General features: G+C 42.0%; 1 protein-coding gene across 4 annotated transcripts in view; it reads right to left on the bottom strand.

Annotated features, from left to right (window-relative positions):
• The window catches only part of VCAN (versican), a 102,794-nt gene extending 78,224 nt beyond the window's left edge, over positions 1 to 24,570 (bottom strand). The window contains exons 1-5 of one of the 4 annotated variants that reach the window (XM_045571695.1): positions 23,993 to 24,570; positions 12,103 to 12,178; positions 5,090 to 5,464; positions 1,114 to 1,288; positions 901 to 1,028 (exon numbers count right to left, since the gene is read on the bottom strand). In XM_045571695.1, the coding sequence (XP_045427651.1) occupies positions 901 to 1,028; positions 1,114 to 1,288; positions 5,090 to 5,464; positions 12,103 to 12,172 (748 nt within the window). In that variant the 5' untranslated portion in view covers positions 12,173 to 12,178; positions 23,993 to 24,570. The remainder of the gene's footprint in view (positions 1 to 900; positions 1,029 to 1,113; positions 1,289 to 5,089; positions 5,465 to 12,102; positions 12,179 to 23,992) is intronic. The other 3 variants (XM_036409531.2, XM_036409533.2, XM_036409534.2) reach the window with 3 other exon arrangements.
• Between the last annotated feature and the right edge of the window lie 1,054 nt (positions 24,571 to 25,624).

Genomic DNA, 25,624 nt, shown 5'->3' with positions numbered 1-25,624 from the left:
CGGGCCTTGTGTTTGACACATGTGGTCTAGTGCATTCTCTTAATTTTACAGATAAGAATAAAGAGATCATTCTTTTTATGCGTACCCAGCCAAAATTAAATGTATCACTCAATTCAATACTTCCATTTACATATTTGGGCTTCTAAGATATCTGTTGATATAAATGAAACTCCATTTCTAAAGTCACAGAAACTTGTATTCCGTATGTTTAATAATAAAACTTCATTGCTTTCCTAAGATAATGTTGACCACTATTGAACTTGCCTTTGTCTTTAGGGAACTCTAACTAATGCTAAGTGAGATATGATGGTCTAAGCATCTTTAAAGCAATGCTTATAACTTACCTGGCTTCACCTCCCTAACAACTAGCAGAGTACCTATCACAAAGTAGGTAGCTTTTTTAATATGTTGATTGGCCAAATGAATGGATGATTGCTCTGAATATCTGCGTAGCAAAATAAACAGAAGTGTAACATGACCACCCTCCTGGGCTATTTAAGGTTATTTAGTTGAGCTTTAGGTTGTTTATCAGCACTTGGATTCACAATGGTTTGGCATCACAGGATTTTACCTGAAGTTCTCATAAAAATAAGTACCATCATCCTTACAGCTTTCTATTCTTAATACTCTAAAAGTGTATTGGAAATGGTCCAATAGCAGCATGACTGAAAGAAAACCTGCTATTAACTGAAGACATTTCTAACCTGCATAAGCATTTACATACTCCTCCTTCTCTTTCCACTTTAAGCTTATATCACCACAGAATCATATGGTCATTTAAACTAAATGGTGCTGTTTGGAATTCAAACAAGCGTAAAGACTTATTTTACTCTAACATGCTCTCTGTCTTTCCTCAATTTTCTTAGTTCAGATGACACTAGATAAATGTAAACATCTTACCATCCAGATGGTCCACGTAGCAATACACGTCATAAGTTTCATGAGGAGAACGGAATCCATAGGTCCTGACACCTTCCTTCCCCATCATATCTCCATAACAGCCTTCTCGAGGAGTCCGGATGGGATACCTGGGGAAAGAAAGGAATAATAATTAGTACTTTATTCTCACTCCCAAATTGATGAATTAAAAACCGTGTCTCCCAGACATCTTACCTAACGGTCTGATCAGACAGCCAACCTGCATCACACTGCTCAAATCCATCTTCATAGGCAGCATTGAGCTCCTCTGGACTTGCTATGACTGCCCCAACATCCAAACAAGCCTGCTGTGCATTCTCAAAATTCAGAGTGTACCTGCTGGTTGCCGCCCTGTAGTGAAACACAACCCCTGCAAAGATAGCAGCAAACCATCACTGGCATGTTCAAATCTTCCACAACAATGTGCAAAGTTTCTCACTGGAGCAGTATATCAGATTAATTGCTAACATGGTAATAACACCATGATAATTCTTTATTTTTACTTTATGTGAAATTATGCAAAATTGTGGTGATCTGAGGAGCCCCAGAATTGCCATTCACCTAGGTGTTCCACTTTGCTCCATTAGAAAGTTTCCTAGCCACAAATTCTCTGTTCATACATAAACAATCTAAGATTTAAGCCACTAAATCCCAACAGGTGCATAGTAGTCTTAATGCATATAGTATTTAGGCTATCACGGGAACACTGGACAACTAAAGGGAGTAGGTATTGCAATAGATACAAAGAATTAAGGGGTCACAAGACCAGCTTCTACTTCATGACTTTTCTCAGGGCCAACTCAAGAAACAAACAAACAAAAAAAATACAAAAAAACCACACACACACACAAACAAACAAACAAAAACAAAAAAACCACACATGGAACATTCAATAACATAACTTCATAAATACTCTAGACATAAAACATGAGATATTTACTTCCATGACACTGTGTATAAGTGATAAGTCTTGTTTTAACTCCTAATTAGCTCCTTGATCATAAACAAGTCTCTACTCATATATTGAGCCTCATTTTCCTCCCCTTAAAGCATAATTAATATTGCTTATGTTATTTGACTAATATAACAGTCAACTTAGGTAAAGGATTTTAAAATGTTGGATAGGCTACTAAGTACTATTCAAATGTGTATCATGTTCCCTAACTGACCAGTATAATTTAGGATCTCCTCTATTACAAATAAAATGTAGGACTTTTATCCCAAGGAAGTCCTGAAATAAAGTTCTCCCAATTCAATGGGTAGAAGTCAAGAATCCTGGTACTTGCCTCAAATTCCATTTTGTTGCAGTTTAGGAGCTGCATAAATTAGTAGCTCTTGCTGAGGACAGAGGGCTGAGGAGAGAACAGCTGGGGATAAAGCTGGGGGTCCTCTCCTCCCACTTCAGCAAAAGCATCTCCATTTAAAAAAAATATGTTTTCATTGATTTTTAGAGAGGAATGGAGAAGGAGAGAGAAAGAAACATCAACGATGAGAGAGAATCATTGATCGGCTGCCTCCTGCATGCCCCACACTGGGGGGGGGGAGGGGGGGGTGTCAAGCCTGCAACCTGAGCATATGCCCTGACCGGGAATCGAACTTGACCTCCTCATTCATAGGTTGATGCTTAACCACTGAGTCATGATAGCCAGGTGAGCATCTCCATTTTTAACTGGAGTAAATATGATGACTTATTTCTATAAGTCTGCAAAGTGACTCAAGCTAATGTGCCTGAGAAGTCACTGGAAAATAGAAATTGGGGCAGCTGGGTCTCGGGTCATCGAGAATGAATTTGGTTTCTGAACTATCTTCCTCTCTCCTTTTATTCCTAGTAGTTTACTGGGGTTGACAAGAGTCTATTGTTCCCAGTCTGACTTCTATTTATAAGAATCTCCCATATGCCCATCCTTAGATTCTCTCTGAGGCATGTGCCAATAAAATAACTATGGGGCAACAGACTAGCCATGTCATAGATAAGCACATCTGGTCAAGATCAACACGAAAAGACCTGCATAGATGCACTGACATCTAACATTTGTTTTTGCATTTCTAATAGTGTAAAATAAAAAAAGTCATCAAATGCCTTTCAGAAAATTTGTACCTTTGTAGAGCTACTCTGAAATCGCCAAGAAGTATATATGGTGGTATGGGCTAAGTATGAGACATACCCTGTTTTCCCGAAAGTAAGACAATGTCTTATACTAATTTTTTCTCCCAAAGTTGCCCTAGGTCTTATTTTCAGGGGATGTCTTATCTGTCCATGCCCTAGGTCTTATTTTAGGAGGATGCCTTATTTTCGGTGAAACACGGTAGTTGATAATAATCCTTAAGACTTAAGCAAGAATTTGAATAGTTTTAGATTAGTCTTATGTTGACTGAAGCTTCAAATAGTCTTCTTGCTAATTAAAAATCTTCCATGTGCACTGACGATTGCCAGTAAGGGGGCACAACAGGGCCTGCATGACCAAGGCAGGGAATATCAGCCTGTACAAGTATCTGTAATTGTTGGGATAATTTGAAGATCTCATGGGGCTAAGGAGATTAAGCAAAGGATTTTCATTGTTTCAGAAGGGCAAAGGGCAAATCCATTGGTAATTCTTTTTTTTCTTTTTTTTTTAATTTTTTACAGAGAGGAAGGGAGATAGTCAGAAACATCGATGAGAGAGAGTCATCGATCAGCTGCCTCCTGCACACCCCCGACTGGGGATGTGCCCACAACCCAGGCACACACCCCTGACCAGAATCGAACCCGGGACCCCTCAGTCCTCAGGCCTACACTCCATCCACTGAGCCAAACCGGCCTCGCCATTGCTAATTCTTTAATGATAAAAATTATAAGAAGTTGTTAAACTCCTTTGTGAAATATATATATATATATATATATATATATATATATATACACACACACACACACACAATACATTTATATTTATGTAGTGTATATTTATATATATTATTGTATAAGTTTATATATAACATGCATCTTACACTATTATCCACCTATCTAGAGAAACAGTAATAGAACAAAACAATTCTATGCTAACTAAAATAAATGATAAAAAGCTTAAAAGATGGAAGAGCCCATTGTATTTAGTCTATGCTAGGTTAACATAAAAATAGATTTATGGGAGAGAGCTATAGAATCTGATTGTAAAAGGATGTCCAGAAAATTAACTTGTTGCATCTGAAATTTAAAGTATTTCCTTTTGGCTATACTAGAAAGAGTTTTAATAAAGCCCTTTGTATATATTTCTAAAAGGTAAATATAGGGAAATGGAGGGTTGGAAGAAAAATATGTTCCATCATGTCTGGGTATGAGAATTTTGCTTAGTAACTTGCCAAAATATTCTTCTTCTAAGAGCTATGGCATTATGAGTGTACCCAATTAAAACAATTTTTCTTTGCCTTGTCTCCTAACTTAAATTCAAATGACACATAAACCACTACTGAAAGAAGGCTAAAACCCAAATGTTTCATTGCAGGATTTAATGGATAACTAATGTATTAACCTTAAAAAAAAATTCACTGAGTTCTTGTTTTGATCCAATTCAAATATTTATTGAGCCCTGACTTTTTAAGGCACTGTGATATGTACCATGGTACTTATTAAGTGCCTTCTATCTTCAACGTAAATTAAGATAGAATTTATATTTCTTACATGTGAACTCAGAGATTTTAAATCATGTTAGGAGTGTGAGGAATAAAAGAAGGAAAGGGGGTTTTATCATGTGTGTATATACATGTATATGTTTATATGCATATGTGTATAGGTATATGTGCATACATACACACACAAGTAAAAATTAAAACAAAATAGATTAGCCTTTAGTCTTAAAAAGCTATCATTGATAGGTCTCAAAAACAAAGTAATGATCTTGAACTATATACTATGTCTTCATATTCATTATTTCCAGAGTACAGTGAATCATTGCACATCATTTACAGATTACATAGAATCATTGAAGATGCTGTGGGAAATGTCACCTTACAGGCTTCTCTACCCCAGATAAATAAGTTTGTTTTTGGTGAAAAACATGGACTTTTTGGGTGACTGATGGTTTTTCCACTTGCCCAAAACCCAAACAATAGTTACTACATTTGAGTTACTGTTTCATAACACTTCTGAACCAGGTATCATGTTTTACCACCTTCTTATAGATTCCAAAAGCCTTACCATCCACGGTCAATGGCACCGCCTCCTGTGTGTCTTCAATCCCGTACATGACATCGCAGCGGTAGAGGCCCGCATCACTGGCAAGCAGTTTGGCCATGGTGAGTGAGGCATCACCCTCGTCCTCAGGATGTGTAGGCACCGACACTCTCCCCTTGTAGCCCTGGCCAATCTTGATATTCCCATCTTGAGCCACAAGAACAGTAGTCTCCTTTAAGTCCTTTCCACTCTTGTCCAATTCAATCTTAGACCATTTGATTCGGAGGAATTCACTGCTGTTATAATTAGGTGGTAAGGTAGGCACGGTTGAGAAATGACAAGGTAAGTTGACTTTTCCAGAGAGGGAGCCCTTCACAGGTGGGCTTTTTTCCATTTTGACTACAAGAAGGAGAAAATACCAAATTAACATTCCTAAAAAAGCCCAAACTGAGTCTATTTAATATGTGAGCGGATAAGAAACTCTTATCCATATCTTATATAATAAAAGCCTAATATGCTATGTGTCCATTTGTCTGGTCATCCTCTCAACCAATCAAAAGTGTAATATGCTAATAATATGCTAAGGCCGTTCAATTGCTCACTGACCACCAGGAGCCAGACAATCAGTTGACCAGTCACTATGTCATGCACTTTCCACCAGGGGGCAGATGCTCTGACTGGTAGGTTAGCTTGCTGCTGGGGTCTGGACCTTCAGAACTGAGCAAGATGGGCTGGATATGCCCTGGAGCCCTCCCACAGTCCCTCCCCAGCTGGCAAACCTCCTGCACCCCTTCCAGGCTCCAATGGGGCCCCTTGACCTGACCTGCACCCTCTTGCAATCTGGGACTCCTCGGGAGATGCCTGAGAGTCAGTTTTGGCTGATCCCACTGGCATAAAATGCTAATATGCAAATCAACTGAATGGCAGAACAACAGGTTGCAATGATGTGCACTGACCACCACGGGGGAGACACTCAATGCAGGAGCTGCCTCTTGGTGGTCAGTGTGCTTCCACAGGGGTGTGCCACTCAGCCAGAAGCTCTGAGCCAACCTCACAGCCGGCAAGTGCAGTGGCAGTGGCAGAAGCCTCTCCTGCCTCTGCAGTAACGCTAAGGATGTCTGACTGCCAACTTAGGGCCCGCCCCCCCCCCCCCCGCCAGTGCATGAATTTTGTGCACTAGCCCTCTAGGATGAAATAATGAGAAAGATTTTCTGCACAGAGAATAGTATATAATTTCAATAATGTTCATAACAAAAACAGGGATAAATAATGCTCATTTTATCCACCAAAAATATGACATTAATTTTAAATTTGTAATTCAGTGCTTAACATGAACAAATAGTGATACTATAAGGCAATTATAGAAGAGCAAGCCATCAAGGCCAAAATAAGACTAGAATGAGCCATGCAGGTTTAAAGGACTAAAACAATTGCAGAAAGAGCAGTTAAAAGGTAAATTTATGTCACAGGTCAGAGGATGAAAAATGTTTGTTAAGATAACTGCCACATTATCTTAAAGGATATGAAAATAAAACTCAAAGAGGAAGTGAAAATTAAAAAAGTACTTCTGTAGACTGGAGCAGGGGGAAGTCTAACACTTGGAGGGACCCTTTTTGGTTCAGGGTTTGAACCAAAGGCTTTCATCATAATGACAAAACCAGCTGCAATCACTTTGCAGTGAAACATTACCTCTAGATTATATCCTGGGGGAAAGTTGGCAGCTGTTCACATAACCGTCCTAAAGTATTAATCAGCACAATGTCTTTCTATTTAAGCCCTTAAACTCTTAATGAGAAAGAAGGCATTGGCTATAATTTAACACTATTACATGCAACAGAAATTTTCTTTAACTCCCTCCCCACCCAGCCCCTTCTTCCAGTGTCTACTAATTGGCTAGACAACATTTTGGTAATAACAATAGAAATTATCATTAATATACAAGCAACTTACACTTAATGAAAATATGATAAACAATAGTAGTCTCCAGGTAGAGTGAAATAATGATTTTTAATTAACCAAATGATGTATATCTAAGAGTATGTTAATAGTCAAAGGTGTTGTTATCTTACATGTGAATATGGACATGCATCAGAAATGATATAGCTGTCAATATAGCCCTGTGGATTCAGTTTGGGATAATTCATTTTGAAAATTGCAGGAGATATTACGATCTTTAAGAAAAAAATACTCCCTATTGCTAGAGATTGAAATTTAACTTCAGAAGGACTGGCCTATAAAATCCTTCATGTGACACAATTAAATATAAAATAACTAATACAGTTTTATATTTACTGTATTGATGATAGAAACCAGTAACCATTCCAAATTTATAATAATCATTGCTGTCATAACTTTCTTTATCACTTTGTCAAATTATATTAAGCTTGTTCAAAACAGGATTGAAGGCACTTAAGATTAAATAAACATTAAATGAAGTGTGTTATTAGCTGAACTAACTTAATCACTAAAATGTTACAAACACTATTAATATTTTAGAATCTAATAGCAATGGAATAATCCTATTTTAATGGCCTCTTTGACTTACAAAATAAATTATCTTACTTAAAGCTCATCCTGAGTGAAAATGGTCCAATCTTTTACTAAGGATGCTCCACTAAGAGGAAGTGACACTGGAGATTGCAGCTGGCTGGTGACACACGTGGGCCAGAAGACAGGTCTCCTTACAGCTAATCAAGGAATCTTTCAGCTTTGGTATCTAGTGGGTTCTTCCGCTGTCCCTGAATTAGTTTTGTTTCCTTTACAGAGTCTGTACCTAGCCTATTTCTAATCTATCCTGGGTTTGTTTGTTTGTTTGTTTGTTTGTTTTTAAATATATTTTATTGATTTCTTACAAAGAGGAAGAGAGAGGGATAGAAAGTTAGAAACATCGATGAGAGAGAAACATTGATCAGCGGCCTCCTGTACACAACCCCCCCCCAACTGGGGATGTGCCTGCAACCAAGATGCATCCCTTGACAGGAATTAAACCTGGGACCTTTCAGTCTGCAGGCTGACGCTTTATCCACTGAGCCAAACCGGTTTTGGCCCATCCTGTTTTTTAAATTGCTTTCATAACCAAAAACTGTTAGTAATTCCATGATCTTTAAAATAAATCTATAAAGTCCACAGAAGACTCCCAGAGAGAAACTACTACCTGGTGCATAGACCTCTAAGTCAGAACCCATTAGGGAGATAATGACTACATTATTTTTATTACTATTTATTTATTTTTTGCCAAGAATAGGGGTCCTGAGAAGGGAAGTGATGAGAATTCTGTGACCTAAGAATCTCCTAATTGATATTTATCATATGTTCTAGGAAATCTTATCTTCCTTTCTGAAGAATTATTATATGATTGACTTCACCAGAAATAAAGTATTGCTTTTTATAATGGAGAATAAACAACTTATCATCAACCTCAAGGATGGTATGTTATAAGATTCTTTATCACCTCCTTAAAAATGATTCTAGGGTAAGTGACTTACAGTTTCTTAATATTTATTACTAAATGATAGTTCTTTCCACAGTTTTAGATGTGTAGTGGCAGATATGAGATTCAGCCCAATCTACCCGATCAGGAGGTTTCAAAAAACAGAGCATTCCTTAATAACTCTGCTGTAATGAAAAGACATACTGGAACAAAATTATGTCAAAAGGCAAACTTCCCAAGGGCTATGTATAGACCTGCATGTTAATAGGTACACGAAAATTAAAAGCTCTGGTTAGATATAAATATATATCCCATATAGAATCCAGGATTAACAAAAAGCTGTGTGGTCAGCTCTTTTGTATATGAAATGCTGGGTCTTAATGTACTGGGTCACAATAACTAAGTTCACTAAATCTAAATATTTTAAGAAAGAAATTAAGTAGTTCAGAAGATAATGTTTATAGACTATTCCTGTTTAAAAAATAAAATTGCTACCTGCAAGAACTAGTCTGAAATTCTGACAATCCAAGTAATAAAAATGAATGCTAAAAAAAGTTCACTATTCCCACCAGATGGTTAGTGATCTAAACGAATACAGTAAGAGAGAAATAAATAAATAATGAATAATCAATTACCTTTCATTCTCTGTTAGTAAATTTGCAGAAGAAGGCTGATGTGAATTCCATCTGCATCATTATATCAAACACACATATAAACACAGAGACCTTGGCCAAAAACATGTCAGATTGAGAGTATGGGAAGTTATTTCTTTCTCGGGTGATAAACATTATTCTCTTGTTCATTTACTTACTCATGACTATGCATGACTCCATTTATTAATATTAGGAGAATATTCAAATAACTAGATCAGTGCTAGATAATCAATATAATGGGTGTTGTTAAAGCAAAGGGCTCTTTGGATATTAAAATAAAGTCAATAACCGGTACACAAGATGTTCCTTAATGTTAGTTATTGTCTTTTTGATGGCCTAAGAATAAACAGAAAAAACTCAAGGTGTAAGTACTTGTGTTGACTCACAACTATGCACTGCTGTGTGCCTAAATATGAACTTGGTAATTATGTTTTATGCAGATTTTATGTTTTCAACTTTTGCCTCTCATATAAAAAATTAAGTTCTTGCCCTAGCCAGCTTGGCTCAGAGGATAGAGTGTCAGCCTGTGGACTGAAGGGTCTTGGGTTCGATTCTGGTTAAGGGCATATCTGGGTTGGGGACTCAGTTCCCAGTGGGGGCATGCAGGAGGTGGCCAATCAATGATTCTTTCTCATCATTGATGTTTCTATCTCTCTCTTCCTCTCCCTTCCTTTCTGAAATCAATAAAAATATATATTTTTAAAAAACTAAATTCTTCTGAAATTAGCCCCAACTAATTGCATCTCCTAATTCTGATAACAGATTTACAAAAAAAAAAAAAAAAAAAAAAAAAAAAAAAAAAAAAAAAAAAAAAAAAAAAAAAAAAAAAAACACACTTATTTTTGGAGTAAAGTATATAACACAGTGGTAGATATATATGAGTAGATGGGGGTGGATGGGTGAATAAATAGGTGGATGGAGTGATACCTTAAATTTTGACTCTTGATAAGTTGAAGTAGAACTGTAGAGAACAAGAGAATGAACTATCAAACAGAAAAAATTACATGTGAAAAAACATGTAATATGAAAGTCTGATGGAATTATAAATTAGTTCAGAGAGTCTGAAGTGTAGAATGAGTTGAGAAAAAAGTGGAAGTTAACTCTGGAGAGGTACAATAGGCAGGAGTAGATCACTGAAGTTCAAGGCAGTATCATTCTACATGGGCCATAGTCCACAAATTTGGGATTATAAAACATTCATTTAGGGGGTAATTAATCTAAAGCTAAGAAAAACAGTGCATGTGAACTTATCCAGTTACAGAGGGAAGGAGGAGGAAGAGAGGGAAAAAGGGGGGGAGGGGAAGAGGGAGGAAAGGAAGGAGGGAGGGAAAGAAAGAAAGAGAAAAAAGAGAGAGAAGAAAGGAGGTAGGGGCAAATACTTGGCTCTCAGTCTTTTCTTTATTTTCCTGGTCTTTCTCAAAATCTAGTCTTCTGAGAGTTTGCTATTTTTTTTAGTAGGAAAGTCTTTGAGTAATATTGAAGAAGATGGAAAAGTTGCTTAATGGCATAGATAGTTGGCCCTCCATAACTGTAGGTTCTGCATCCACAGACCCAACCAACTGAAAATTGAAAATTTTTAAATCTTATATTGTTGCTGATGTGTACTATGTGGTTAAATTTAGATGGTTGTCTCTGTACTGAACATGTACAGACTTTTTTTCTTGTCATTATTCCCTAAACCATACAGTTTAACTATTTACATAGCATTTACATTATATTATATTAGCAATTATAAAAAATCTATACATGATTTAAAGTATTGTATATGGGAGGATGTATATACCCGTATTTTTCGGACCATAAGACGCACTTTTTTTCCCCCAGAAATGGGGGGGGGGAAAGTCCCTGCATCTTATGGTCCAAATATAGCCTACACATATACTTTAAAAAAAAAAGGTTTTTTTACTTGCCCGGCTCTGTGTGGTCTCTGTGTGCTTGCCCGGCTCTAAAATGGTTCTAAATGCTGCTGTTTACTTTACAGGGTTGATTACATGTGTTTATGACTGTGATGTTGGGTTTTAATGCACATAAAATATTTTAGGACACTATTTGTTTCAGAATCTTTTTTTCTTCATTTCCCTTCTCTAAAAACTGGTGCGTCTTATGGTCCGAAGCGTCTTATGGTCCCAAAAATATGGTAGGTTATATGCAAATACTATGCCATCCTATATAATAAAAGGGTAATATGCAAACTGACCTTAGCGGAGGACCAACCAGAACAACCGGTCACTATGACACACACTGACGACCAGGAGGCAGATGCTCAACGCAGGAGCTGCCCCCTGATGGTCAGTACACTTCCACAGGGGGACCGCCGCTCATCCAGAAGCTGGCTCATAGCTGGCCAGCTTAGAGGCAGCAGCGGCGGGATCCTCTCCCACTCCACAGCAGCACTAAGGATGTACGACTAAAGGCTTAGGCCCGATAAGCCTTTAATCGGATATCCCCTGAGGGCTCCGGGGCTGCCTGATCCACTGGGCTGTAGGCCTAAGCTGTCAGAGTCAGACATGCTCTGAGGGATCCCGGACTGAAAGAGGGTGCAGGCTGGGCTGAAGGACTCCCCCTGAGTGCATGAATTTTCATTTACTGGGCCTCTAGTTATATATAAGGGAATTGAACATTCTCAGATTTTGGTATCTGTGGAGGGTCCTGGAACCAATCCCCTGTGGATACCAAAGGATGGCTGTAGGAGTCTTTTTTTTGCACAGTCCACCAAGTCATCTGGGACATTTATGAAAGCCCACCTGTTTCTTTTCATTGTTTTGTTTTGGTTGATTCATGGATTGAAAACCAGTTTTCAGCCTAATAATATTTTAACGAAACATTTTCAGCACTGAATAGATTTGTTTTTAAAATTCATCCTTTATTCTAGTGATTTCACATTGCCATTTCATGCCCCAATACTCAACTTTTTATTTTGCTTAGCAATAAGGAAAATGTTACCGAACACTCACCTTTACGTAGTGCATGGGTTGCTATTAAGGTAGAGCACATCCATAAGATGCTCTTTATATTAATCAACATCTTGTCCTGAAAATGAAGACAAATACAAAGTAAATCATAAGCATTCAGGCTTAGCATGGGCCATAAATCACATGCTATTTGTACACTATATGTAATAAGAGTACAAGAAGGCACTCCCCCTGGATTGTAAAAACAGAAGAGAAATTATAATAGGAGAAGCTGTCCCAACACTTTAATGATTAGTTTGACTCTCTCCCAGTGCAGTAGTTACCAAAATAATCCCAGATTTGGGGGACATAAGAATATGAATGTGTGGAACAAACACAACTGGATAGGCTGTAGGAAGAACAGTAAGGACCACAGCCTTCATTATTAGTGGCTAGGAACTGGCACAAGAGAGAAGGTGGACCACAAAGTCTATTTAGAAACAGGAAATTGGTCATAGATGGAACAAAAGAAGGTAGGGAAGCAATAGGGATTCATCTTTTTTTTTTTTTAATATATTTTATTGATTTTTTACAGAGAGGAAGGGAGACAGATAGAGAGCTAGAAACGTCGACGAGAGAGAAACATTGACCAGCTGCCTCCTGCACACCCCCTACTGGGGATGTGCCCGCAACCAACATACATGCCCCTGACCGGAATCGAACCTGGGACCTTTCAGTCCGCAGACCGACGCTCTACCACTGAGCCAAACCAGTTTCGGCAATATGGAGACATCTTGAAAGAAGAGGATCTGCATCAAATGTGAGGTGAGCCTGGTGGTTCATGCACATGATATCAAAGCAGAATAAAGACTTCAGCAGGTTTTTTTAAATAACAGACTCAATTTAGTTTCTAGGAAGCTAAACAAACAAAATACATGTATTTGAGGAACTGTTAATTGAGAGAGAGAGAGAGAGAGAGAGAGAGAGAGAGAGAGAGAGCACAGAGCTTGCAATTCTAATAGTTCTAAAGTGTGAGGGGTAAAGAATGAAAGAAAATACCCTGTTCTAAGTCAAGAAACCTACCCTTGCTTTGACATGAATTTACTGTGTGACTTTGGAGAAGTCATTTTAACAAACAGACTCAAATGGTCTCTTCCAGCTCAAATTTCTAAGAAGCTGTAATTATGAAGAGGGTAAGTACTGGTGTTGGGGACCATCCAGAAATCAAAAAGCCAATCTCTGAAGAATTTCGAAGATTATTTGATCTCCACAGTCATTCCATTCTTAGCCACATTTAGAACTATTCTATAGGAGGCCATGCCAGTCAGCTAACAAGTAGCCATTCTCCTTTCTCCTTTCCAACAATAATTTGCTTTCATTCTAGTATCTATGCTCCTTCACACAGACATAAATTTTAGAGACCCTGGGTCAAACCCCAGCCAAGAGATGATCCTGACTGTCCTAAGGAAATCCAATTCCTGTCACCAATGATCAGTTTTGAAATAAGTATAATGCGATTGTGGCCAATGAAATGTGAGGAGATCTCTGCAGGGGTTAGAGCAGGTGCTCCTGGGAAAGGTATATTCATCTTAAGAGAACAAAAAGAAAAGATGGTTGCTTTTCTTCACAGCACATTATCATGATAGGCTAATTCTTCTCAAATTGTTGTAGCCATTCTTTATCCAGGAGTGTGTAAGATAGCCTTAGGGAGTGAAGCTCAGAAAGACTCAGGAGAAACAGAGTTTAAGCCTAGCGTGAGCCATTCCTTTGAACTTTCTTTTATAGGCGATAATAAAATCCTTTCTTATTTAAACCCAGTAAAATCAGGAAATTTTGTTACTTGTAACTGAAGGCATCCTACTGACACATATTTGAGTTGGTATCCTAAATAATTTCCTAACACTTTCCTTACAAAACATCTAAAATCTGTGTTATTTAGGAAACCTAGATTGAAAACAACCAAATGCTATAAGAATCCAAGTCCAATTTAAGCTCAGTTTCAATCTCATAATTTATGCCTGCTATTTATTTTTCCTGGATGTTATTCTCCATTTGATTGCTTTATTTTATATACCTTGAAATAAGTGTGGAAACAAAGCTATAAGATTCCAGATATTTCCTAAAGAGCATTTTTAACCTAATACATTACATGTGTATTTTTCATCTATAGACCATTTGACAAATTACAATCAACAGTTGATAATTTTAAAGTTACCTTGACAATTAAATTTACAATTTGGCATATAATTGCTGGGATATGCTAATAAACAGTGTCTAACACTAACTGAGAAATTTCATTTCTTCATTTCTGGAATTATTATAAGATACCACAGCAAACAGAAAGTATACATTTATATCTCAGTGCCATTACAATATTTCAGGTAAAAATAAAGATATCAATTTCACATACTCTATAGTTAAAGTTTCCATAAAAATGAAATTTTAAATCCTATCTAATAAAATAGTAATATGCAGATTGACTGTCACTCCAACACACAAGCTGGCTGCCCCTTGTGGTCAAAGATAGCTGCTCCCATGTGGACACAAGATGACCACCACAAGATGACCATCAGGGAAGGGTAGTTGGGAGGGACCAGGCCTGCAAGGGGAAGTAGTGGGGGTGATCAGGCCTGCAAGGGAGGGCAGTTGGGGGTGACCAGGCCTGCAGGAAAGGGCAGATAGAGGCAATCAGGCTGGCAGGGGAGCAGATAGGCATCAATCAGGCTGATAGGGGAGTGATACACTGTGTACTCAGTACTCAATATTATTGAAATTACTCATTCAGTCTTTCTACGGGTGTTCTTTCCTTGGTTTCATATTACTAATAATAAGAAAAGTATTTGAAGCTATTAGATTTGATTATTATAACCTGGGTTACTACTATAGGAGATGTGTGCAATTCTATGCTTACAATAAATTGTCCTATGTGCTTTGAATCAGCACTTGGAAACATGTTTTATCTCCTTTGTAGACCTCACTCTGGCAGGTAGAGCTAGTACCATATTCAATTTACCAATACCCACAATATTTCCACAGTGCCAATTCTAGAGTAGGCCCCTGAAGGAGATTCACACATCAACCAAATGCATAATTAATGCTTCCATATTCTATTCAGAAACACACTTTTAAGCAGCAAAGTGCCAACAATCCCTTATGAATATGGGCAAGTAGGCTAATTAATATTTGAATATTTACCATGACACAATAATATCTGATGTTTGTCAATATCTATACTATTGGATCTCATAACAAACCCAGAGTAGAGATGTGATCCTGCCCCAGGAATAGATCTTCTGCATCCTAATCTATTCCAAGACAGATACTCAAAGTCTAACTCCATGTATCATACTTCATCTACCAGGGGTCCTCAAACTTTTTAAAGTGGGGGCCAGATCACGGTCCCTCAGAGAGCTGGAGGGCCGGACTATATGAACTACTAATTCCTACTGTAACACCTCAGCTGCACTCACTGCCCAAAAAACCTGGCAGGCTGGATCAGACTCCTCTGAGGGCCGCATGTGGCCTGCGGGCCGTAGTTTGAAGACGCATGATCTACACAAATAAAAGAGATATATGCAAATTGACCGTACCATCACGACGCCCACCAGCCAATCAGGAGTGGGTATAAAATTAACCCAACAAAGATGGCATACACAGGCTCTGAGTGGCTGGGAGCGGAACGCTTGCATCATCACTGTGGTGATGATGCAGGTGTTCTGTAGCGCCCCAGCCTCTCTGGGCCTCCGGGCAGTGTGAGAAGATGGAAAGGTGGCTCTGGGCCAGAGCTAAGGCAAAAAGGGGGCTCTGGCCGGAGGGAAGACAGTACCAGCAGCCAGGGGAAGGAAGGCCCATTCTTGCATAAATCTTGTACATTGGGCCTCTAGTCCTTAAAATAAAAAGTATACTCACCACTTGCCTTAAAATTGCCCCTAAGACAAGGATAAGGAATGAAACTAGTGCACTGAAAATATAAGGGAGAGACACATTGGTCACATTTTAACTACATTTGTAAAATAATGTTTAAATAAGTTGCCAACATGTAAAACTTTGAATTTTCATACTAAGTCTCACATTTCTGACTTTTTTTTTTTTTCTTTTAATTCAGATCATCTTCCAGCTGGCCAGTCATTAGCTTTAAGCAATCAGCAGCCTCCCACCTTGGCTCTGTGTGCCCAAGATTATCACTGACCCCATTTGGCTTCTCGTCCATTTCTACTACCCACATTTACAACCCCATGATCTAAATAAGGATGGTCATTATCTCTTTAGTAAATATCTCAGAGTGGTTTACTGAGATAGTTGTCTCAGACCATGGGTGTTCATTCATTTCTCTAACTTTCTTAAGGCTACCTCCAAGAGCATGGTTATTAAGGCACACTATTTCCCTTCTGTGTTTGATCCTGCTAATTGAGAAACTTATAAAGTCTTTTTTTTTTTTTTTTCCCCAGTACCACTCAAACCACCATTTCTATTTCTCTGCTCTTCCTGTCAGGCTTGTAAGCGTAATCTATTAGTGATAACGAGTCTGTCTACATAGAAAGGCCTGGGAGATAGGGGAACCAGTGCTTATATTTAGCATTCTACTCCAGTAAAGTCAATGAGAAGAGGAAAAAGTCTTTGAACAATCAAGACACAGCTGACTGTGGCTGTTTAATTGCCTGGGAGACACAAGAGACAAGGTCAACCAGACTCCTATCCATGAGAAATGACTGCAGTGAAAAAAGGTCACTCCAGGAATGGGCTGCCTCAGAGAAAGAGAGAGCCAAAGTTCAGACTTTTAGTATTCTCCCTCGATCCTAGGGAAGCCCCACTGAGCAAAGGGTGACTTGAGGACACAGATAGTGATTTTGTCTTCCAGTCTTTGAATTAGTTACCTCAGACAACCAACTGTCTAGGACACTTCAGCCACAAAGTGGATGTAATGAGCATTGCCTATTACATTGATCCTGGGTGCTTTCTTGCAGGAGGAGTTGTAATACAGAGAGAAATCACTCATGGTTTAAACATGAACTCGCATGAATTTACTTCACTAGAGTAAATTCACTAACCTGTGACTGGACTCCTGAACCTGGACTTGGCTAAGCTTTGTCATGTCACTGCTTGCCCCTTAGTGCTGCTCTGTTCTCTGCCTGGAGAACTTTTTTTTATCAGTCTATGGAAAATAGACAGCACTTTCTATTCCATTTTCTCTGCTCAAGTTTCATCATTGCCCTTTATCAACATTTTAGGTTATGTATTTGGAAATTGCTTTTTTCTCCACACCATAATATAAGCTCCAGGAGAGCAGTCTTTGGTGTTGGTTTACATACACTTTTTGGTATATTACTTTCTTTTTTTTTTTAACATATTTTATTGATATTTTACAGAGAGGAGGAAGGGAGAGAGATAGAGAGCTAGAAACGTCGATGAGAGAGAAACATCGACCAGCCGCCTCTTGCACACCCCCTACCGGGGATGTGCCTGCAACCAAGGTACATGCTCTTGACCAGAATCAAACATGGGGCCCTTCAGTCCTCAGACCAACGCTCTACCACTGAGCCAAACCGGTTTTGGCGGTATATTACTTTCTTTACGTAATATTCAACGTATCTTGGAGAATGCTCCAAGTCAGCAAATATAGCTTTCTGTTATTTTTAGCTACATAATACTTCATTAGATAAATGTAGCATCTTTTGTTTCACCAATTCCATGATGATTCCTTAAACACCTTAAAACTTTTTGTTATTAGAAAAGGTACTGCAAAGGTTATCCCTGTGACATTTGTTCCAATATCTATATGACAATATCTAGGAGAGGAATTGCTGGATCAAAGGTTATAGGCATTTTTTTCAAAATTTGATAGTTATTACCAAATTATTTTCTAAAAAGATAAACCTACTTACAATGCCATAGTAGTATATAAGATCCAATTGTCCCACAACCTGGCCAACACACACTTCTATCTAACTTTTTATTTTTATTGCTCTGATTGATGAAAAATGGTATAGTAGATCATTATTGTTTTAATTGCTTTTAATTATGAATGAAGCTGAGCAATTTCTCATAATTAAAAAACATTTATGCATATTTCTATTTCTTCCAATTGCCCATATATATTTGCCTTTATGTTACAGATAGTTTCCAAATGTGCTATTTGTTTTAGTGTAAATAATTTGTTACTTAATCAGACTTGTCAATTTTTTTTAGAATTGCTTCTGGGTTTCATCTTTTGTTTAGAACAGGTTTATCTACTCCTACCCTATAATTTTAAATGTCCCATGATTTCCTCTGGTTTTTTTCTTTAAATGTAATTCCCCACGTTTCATATTTGATCCATTTTAACTTTATTTTAAGACTAGAGGCCCAGTGCACAAAATGGGTGCACGGGTGTGTGTGTGTGTGTGTGTGTGTGTGTGTGTGTGTGTGTCCCAGCCCAGCCTGCACCCTCTCCAATCTGGGACCCCTCAAGGATGTCTGACTGCCCATTTAGGCCTAGTCACCCCTAACTGCCCTCCCCTGCAGGCTTGATTGCCCCCAACTGCCCTCCCTTGCAGGCCTGGTCCCTCCCAACTGTCCTCCCTTGCTGGCCATCTTGTGGTTCCCATCTTGTATCCACATGGAGGCAGACATCTTTGACCACATGGGGACAGCCATCTTGTGTGTTGGAGTGATAGTCAATTTGCATATTACTCTTTTATTATATAGGATAAGAAATGAGGTAGAAATTGACTCTGACTTTGAATGAACTGATCAATTGTCCCCAGGCCATTTATTGAATAATCCTTTTCCACTTAATTTTCATGTCATTTCAGTGTATTTCTGGACTCTGTCTTCTGTTCAATGAAACTTGACAGTTCTTAAAACAATATACCTCTATCTAACTCATTTTATATATTTAGTAGGAAACACATGATTTATGAAATACTGTCATTATTGAAGTTATACAATCAAATCAATCTGAATCCCCCATATATACTATAATAACACCACTTATTTTTATAGTTTTCCATTTGCAAAAGCCTTCCCACAGGTATTCATCCTTTTAATGTTTATAGCTGTATATTCATTTAATTGATTCTGACACTAAAGGTCTAGAAATTGTGTCTTAATCTGGTTTTCTCAGTCTACTGGTCATCCCACTACACCACAGGTTTTATCAATTCAGTGATTTAATAATAAAAAGATTATAACTTACATATTATGTGTATTTATCATAAGTGATATAATCTCATTTTTATAGACATAAGGACCTCTTAAAATTCTTAAGAGAATCAGGTAGAACATATATATATTCTGTATACATATGAGCTGTCCAGAGGAATTTCAGGAAACATAATTGACAAACATATTAAACAAAGGTAATTTTCACTAACCACTGAAATTTAACCACGACTGACATATTCAATGATAAGAACTTAGCAAAGTAAAAAAATATATATCCTGGAGAACATATGCATATACATGTAATTTACCAAGTCTAGGCTACCAGAGGAAACTGGCAAAAATTCACTCATTGAAGTGGAGCGCAGCCAAGTCATTAGTCTCTACATCTCCTTGTTCTGATTCCAAACCAGAGAGAGTATGGGCCTTGTGTTTTCTGGTAAAGTACAGACCTATGCAACAATCAGCATGTTTTCTTAGACCAGCGCTAGTAACCCCCAACAATGAGGGTTTGTGAGTTCAAACTGGTTTCTCTAGGTGGGTGGTGAAATAATAGCCTACTACAGTCATTCATTCTTTCCCTCAAATGAACCATGTGTCTTGAAAAGTTCTGCTCAGTCACAGGGTAAAATCTTATTTTAAATACAGTGTCTAGGTATGTTTGCCCATGAAGAAGGTCAATAAACATGTGTAAACCCCACTAGGAAAGGCGAGCTTAGTTTTACAACTGTTGGGAGACAGCCTTGGTTGATCTTTGTGTTCTCAAAGGCTTTGATGCTCGATTAGTGACCAATCATTAACCATGAAGTACTTAAACATAAAATGTGAGGAAAGAGAAAGCAATAACTGTCTTTAATATCAATTGATTCAGCCTTAATTTAGGTCTTTTCCAAACAGAATTTACAAGGATGCAGATATAGATATCTTAGGATATTAGAAGCATTCCCCTCCATTTTGTAAGCGTAAAGTTAAAGAAATCTATATCTGTAAACATGTAAATCCAGGAGGGCTCTTTTCAAACTTCATTTTTTAAAAGCCAGAAATGTAGGAATAGCTTTTTATTTCTTTTTAATCTACCAAGAAAAAACAATAACTTTGAATTTTTACATAAATTCTTAAGGATTATCTTGACTCTTCATCCCTCTTCCCACCACCCACAAAGAAGATTAAGGACTGTGGACTTCCTGCTGGAGGAAGTAATTGCTCAATCACTTTGGAATCCACTGGAACCCTTTGCAGTATTAATTAGCGAAGACAGGCATATGCAATTGTAAAATATTCCTTTCTTTACTCAGACCTCAGAACTAGAAGTCAGTGTCTGATGCCTTCTGCCTGATATGCTGACATTCCAAGTTACACGTTGCCCAAACTGGGAACAGATCTTATCTCTGAAAACTAATTGTGGCTTCCATGAGTGCCTTCCTATTTTTATATTAAACTCACCATATACTTTATATGAATATTTGCAGGATAGATTTGGCATCATTGCCAAGCAGCACTTAACATAATCTACGTCACGGCTTTTAGGAGTCAAAAAGAGAAAGAGGGTTAATTAGATGCCAGCATATGTGACTGAAGAGACCACTAAAACCCTGCAAAGAAATAGAGATTCACATACAGCTCTAAGTGGCAGTGTCTCTCATCTGCGCCACATTCCCTCAAGTCACCAGTTCAGTCATTTCATAAATATGCGCTCAGCTCCCTCTATGGGAAGGGCCCACGATAAGGCCCCTGATACTCCTAGACCGCCCCTACACCCACTCAGCCCCAAAGGATCTGCGTTCATGACATTCTCTAAGTTCTGTCAAAAATGGCAATTGCTTGTTATTCCAGACGAGCTCTGCATGACGGTCTAGAGACCGTGATTATCCTTGTAGCAACAACAGAAAGTGGTCTTTAAAACGACCCCAGAAGTACTGAATTCAGGAGTCTCATTTTTCTGCCCAATACAAAAGAGTGTGCTTGGAGTAGGTCTTTGATTCTTCCCAGACGCAAAGCAAAAACTCCTACCGCTCCAAAGAACCAGGAAAACACACACACACACACACACACAAAAAAAAACCCACAAGCCAGTCTTTCAATAAGAGTGTTCAGCGCCGTCTGGACAGGAGCCGGTTGCCTACAGCAGAGCAGCCAGCACAGGGGCTGGGGGCTCAGACGCGGAGCTCCCACCACATAGTCAGCCCCGCCTCCCCAGCTCCGCCAAGCCCCGCCCCCGCCCCTAAAGCCCCGCCCCTGGGTCTGTGGGCGGGGACTTGGGAGGCGCCCCGCCAGCCTCCGGGCTGAGCTGAGCGCCGGTTCGCAGAGCCGCTGTCTCCGAGCCCGAGCAGTCGCACCCGCCTCCGGCCGCCGCTGCAGCCCCAGCCCACGTGGCGGCGGAGAGGGAACTCCCTGTCGGGGACCACCCCAAACCCTGATGCTGTAAGAGGCTAGTTCCTCCCCTCCTGTCCCACCCAGCACGCGTTTCTGGTCTCTCGTGAGATTTAAAACAAAACTATTTTAACAAGAGACCTGAAATTCAGCCCAAAACTTAGAAACCTTGCCCGTCCGCTCCCAGCTGTTGGTGTGCCTCAGCCCCATCGCCGGTCCTGCCTCCTTCCCCTCGCTCCACCGTCCCCTTCCTTTCTCTTTTTTCCCCTCTGGCTCCCTCTTTCCACACCTCCGACTTCCGTGGAGGCCCTGAAGCTGAGGAGGTTTAGACTTTGGATTAGGGACCCTTCTGTTGCAATGTCCTGGGGCAGGGTCCTGGCATTGGGTTCAAATGGTCATGGGACTTGGTAAAATTCCCAAAAGGAAGGCATTCTGTGTTACCTTCCTTAAAGCTCTACGGCCCAAACTGAACATCAGCCCTCATCTTCCCCCCCCCCCCCCTCCGCAAACCTGGATCCTGTAGATCCTCAGCTAAAGACTCGCCTAACGAACTCGGAAAAAGGCACTTCGGGGCTCGCAGTCAAGGTCCTTCAAACCCTAAGATTTATGTCTCAGACCTTAACGACTGAAGAGGAAGATAGCGTCCTCCATCCGCTCCTTCCCCTGGGTGGGTGGGTGGGTGGGTGGGTGGGTAGGAAGACGAGAAACTCGCTTTTTTCCCCTCCACCTTGCTGGATTTCTCCATCAGGGGGCGCCCACACCCGCCACAAAGCCCCCTATTCCTAGACGTCTGGGTTCGGCGAGTCCCTTGCTCGCCGCCCCCCTCGCTCCTAGCTCCTCCCTCCAGGCCTGCCCTGGCGGGCACGGGAGGCAGGGGGTTCACCCCAGCCATTCATTCGTCAGCCTTGGGGGAGGGGACGCAGGAGGGAGAGAGAGAGAGAGACGAAGCAGCAGAGGCTGGGAGAGGGGAAGGGAGGCAGAGAAGATGGAGACAGAGGGAGAGACAAAGATGAGCCCAGGGACTTGTCTTTCCGTCTGTGAGCGCGCGCCGGGCGGGACCGCTCCCAGGCTCCGCGTCCCTCCCTCCTCCCTCCCGCAGCATCTCCCCGGGACCAGCCGGACTGGCTGCGGCGCGGCTGGATCCCAGAGCAGAGAGTGTAGGCTCTGACACTATTTTCCTCCCTCGTTGTCCTCTGCCGCACACGCTGACCACTCCACGCCCAGGGACACAGACAGCGAGCCGGGCACAGCCCTGATGTCCCCTCGTCCGCGAGCACCGGGGCTGCCGCCCGCAGCACCCACGCCTCCGCGGGGCGGCGGGACGCTCAGCCCGGGGCGTCCCGCGGGGCTCCCCGCGCTTGCTCTCTCCGCGGCCGCGGGACCCGCCAGCAAAGTTGCTCAACTTTAGGGCCGCGAGCTGGGAGGGGGTGGGGAGGTGGAAGCAAAAGGAGGGCGAGAGGGCTGGTCCGGGAGGCTCCAGATTCGAGTCCCCCCGCCCCGCGCCACCTTTGTCTGCGGAGCGCTCGGAGCGCAGGTTTGCGCGCTGAGACGGGAGCGGCAGCCTCCGCTTGGCTCTCAGGGAGATAACATCCCCGCACATCCCATCCCCGCTGGTTCAGGGCGAGCTTTTCCGGCCCAGGCGCCTGCCTCGCAGACCTCCGCGGCGCCCCCACAACCCCACCCCCATCCCCGGCTCCTTCTCTGCCGGGCGCTGCGCACAGCGCGCAGGACAAAAGGACCCGGAGGCACAGGGGAGCGCCTTGACAGCCCCCCAGTTACCAAGGAGACGCAGCCCCGGGGCCCGGGACCTCCCCCGGCCGGACCTCCCCCAGACTGCCTGCGGGCTGAGGGCGATCAGGTCCGCACACAGGTCCCGGGCTGCTGGGGCGCGGGGTCCCCTTGACAGGAGCTGCCGGGAGCAGCTTTCCAGGAACGCAGGGGATGGACCGCACACCCCGGGCTGGCAACCAGGTGGCCGGCACCGAAGCAGCTCCGGGGACTTGGATGTGGGCAAGTCTCGGAGTCCCCATTCAAACTTTTGCCTCCGCAGGTTAATTAAAAAAGATCAAGATGCACCAGGGTCCCCTCTGTCCTCTCCAGCTTAAGACCCAACGACTTTTCTCGGGGTTCTCCACAATTCTCCTCCCTCCCTCCCCCCAAATCAGTTTGTACTTCTTCCCCCACCCCACCTCGGGCTTCTTTTGTCTGCATCTTTTCCAGCACCCTGGTCCCTCCGCACTCTCTGCAGGCGTCCCTCTGAAAGTTACCTGCATTGTTCAAAGTGCATAGATTTTCTGAACGTCGTCCCACACCTAGTTCTTCTCTTCGCCTTCCTTAAAGCCTTCTACCTATGGCCATGTATCTGGTTTTTTCTAAGCTTGCTTTCTTTCCATAAGTTTTTTTCTTTCTTTCTTTTTAAGGGGAACAAAAGAAACGTGATTACCTTGAGAGGCGGCTTAGTGCAGTTTGTGGGCTGCGATTCCCCGCAGCGCTGCGCGGACGGGCTCGGCGCGCCCGGGCGGGTCACATAGGAAGCGCGGTGGCCGGGGAAGGGTGCGGAGGGCGCGGGACGGTGCCGGACGATGCGGGAGGTTGCGGGGTTGACCACCGATCCAAGTCCCAGCGCCTGACGGCGCTTAATGTTCGCGGCTGTTTCGCCCGGCCCCGCCTGGAGTTCCTCCCCAGAAAGGCTTTGGGGCAGCTCGCCTGCAAGTTCAAATGCGGGTTGTGACACCCGTCGTCATCCTATCACTGTACCGTCAGCGCCGAGGAGGAGACTCCGCGAGGAGGAGGAGGAGGAGGAGGAGGAGGAGGAGGAGGAGGAGGAGGAGGAGGGAGAGGAGGAGGGCTCATGCACAGGCTCCTGAAGGCTCCGCTGCTCCAGCCACTGCGAGGAGCCCAGGCTGGGAAAGCAGCGGAGGGGCGGAAAGGCAGCTCCCCGCGCCCGCTGCAGGGACCGCCTGCCTCCCTCCCTCCCCAGGCACTCCCACCTCTCGGCGTTTCCTCCAGACCAGTACCAATCGGCTAGGGGACAGCAGCGCTCCCCATTCAGCGACTCACCAAGTACCATCGCGCTGGCTGTGCGCAAGGAACCCGCTGCCCTCCCGCCCCGTCCCCACCCCCACGTCCCCGCCCCCGCGCTGCCAGCTCGGGGGGGGGGGGGGGGGGGGACGAGCCCCAGGCTCCGGTGGAGCAGGCCAGCACTAGACCATTGAGTGCCGTCAGCTCTTGGGAGCAAAGGAAACTTGGAAAATCAGCAGAGAACTTGGCTGCAGCGCGTTTACGCAGCCCCCGAGCCTCCCCGTCCCACCTGAGGGAAGTGTCAGGCTCTCGGCTCCTGCCAGCCTGACACGCAGAAAGGGGATCCTTCTGAAACGTGGAGGGAGAGCAGAAGAATGGCCCGCTGTCTTCCGCGGGACCTGCCCAATGGGAACCCCCGGCGGCGTTGTGCAATCTACAAAGACCCTGGGCAGTAGGGGGCTGAACAGGAAATCCTCGCGTTGGATTCCAACAGATCCTCTTCCTGGGACACAAACCTATCTATGTCTAGAGTCTGCGTTCTTCCTTCTTCTCTCCCTCCCTCTTTCAAAGTGTCCCTCAAGGGAGAGTATTTAATAATTTTTCTGAGTGACAGGGACTCCTTGAGTATATCATATCAATCACCTGCCTTGTGATCAGAAACCATAATCATTCATATTGGTGTGATTTTTGTTTTCAGCCAGGCCCACCCAACTAGGTAAATAGCACCAACACAGGGAAGAGTGGTCCGCATTGTGTTACAAAAGAGTTCCAACAGGATCCTAGAGAGCAAAGGGTCAACCAGTTGACACAAAGGATTCTGCCCCTTAGAAAAAGAGGGACTTTGTCTTTTCCTTTTCTTTGAAGTCAAGTATGCCCATATACAATGGGAACAAACTAAGTCCTAGGGTGCACATCAGTTTAACTCTGAGATTACTGAAAGGATAGCAAATACTTCTTTCTGCACAGATAGGGAAGATCTTCCTAATTCTCTCTGGTCTCTACTTAGAAATTTATATCAAACACAATACCTCACAACAGTGATGTTTGAAGAAGA

This window comes from Pipistrellus kuhlii, unplaced genomic scaffold, assembly GCF_014108245.1.
Source record: "Pipistrellus kuhlii isolate mPipKuh1 unplaced genomic scaffold, mPipKuh1.p scaffold_m20_p_4, whole genome shotgun sequence".
Taxonomy (NCBI): Eukaryota; Metazoa; Chordata; class Mammalia; order Chiroptera; family Vespertilionidae; genus Pipistrellus; species Pipistrellus kuhlii.
The sequence above is the reverse complement of the archived record's forward strand: the minus strand, read 5'-3'. Positions and strand labels throughout refer to the sequence as shown.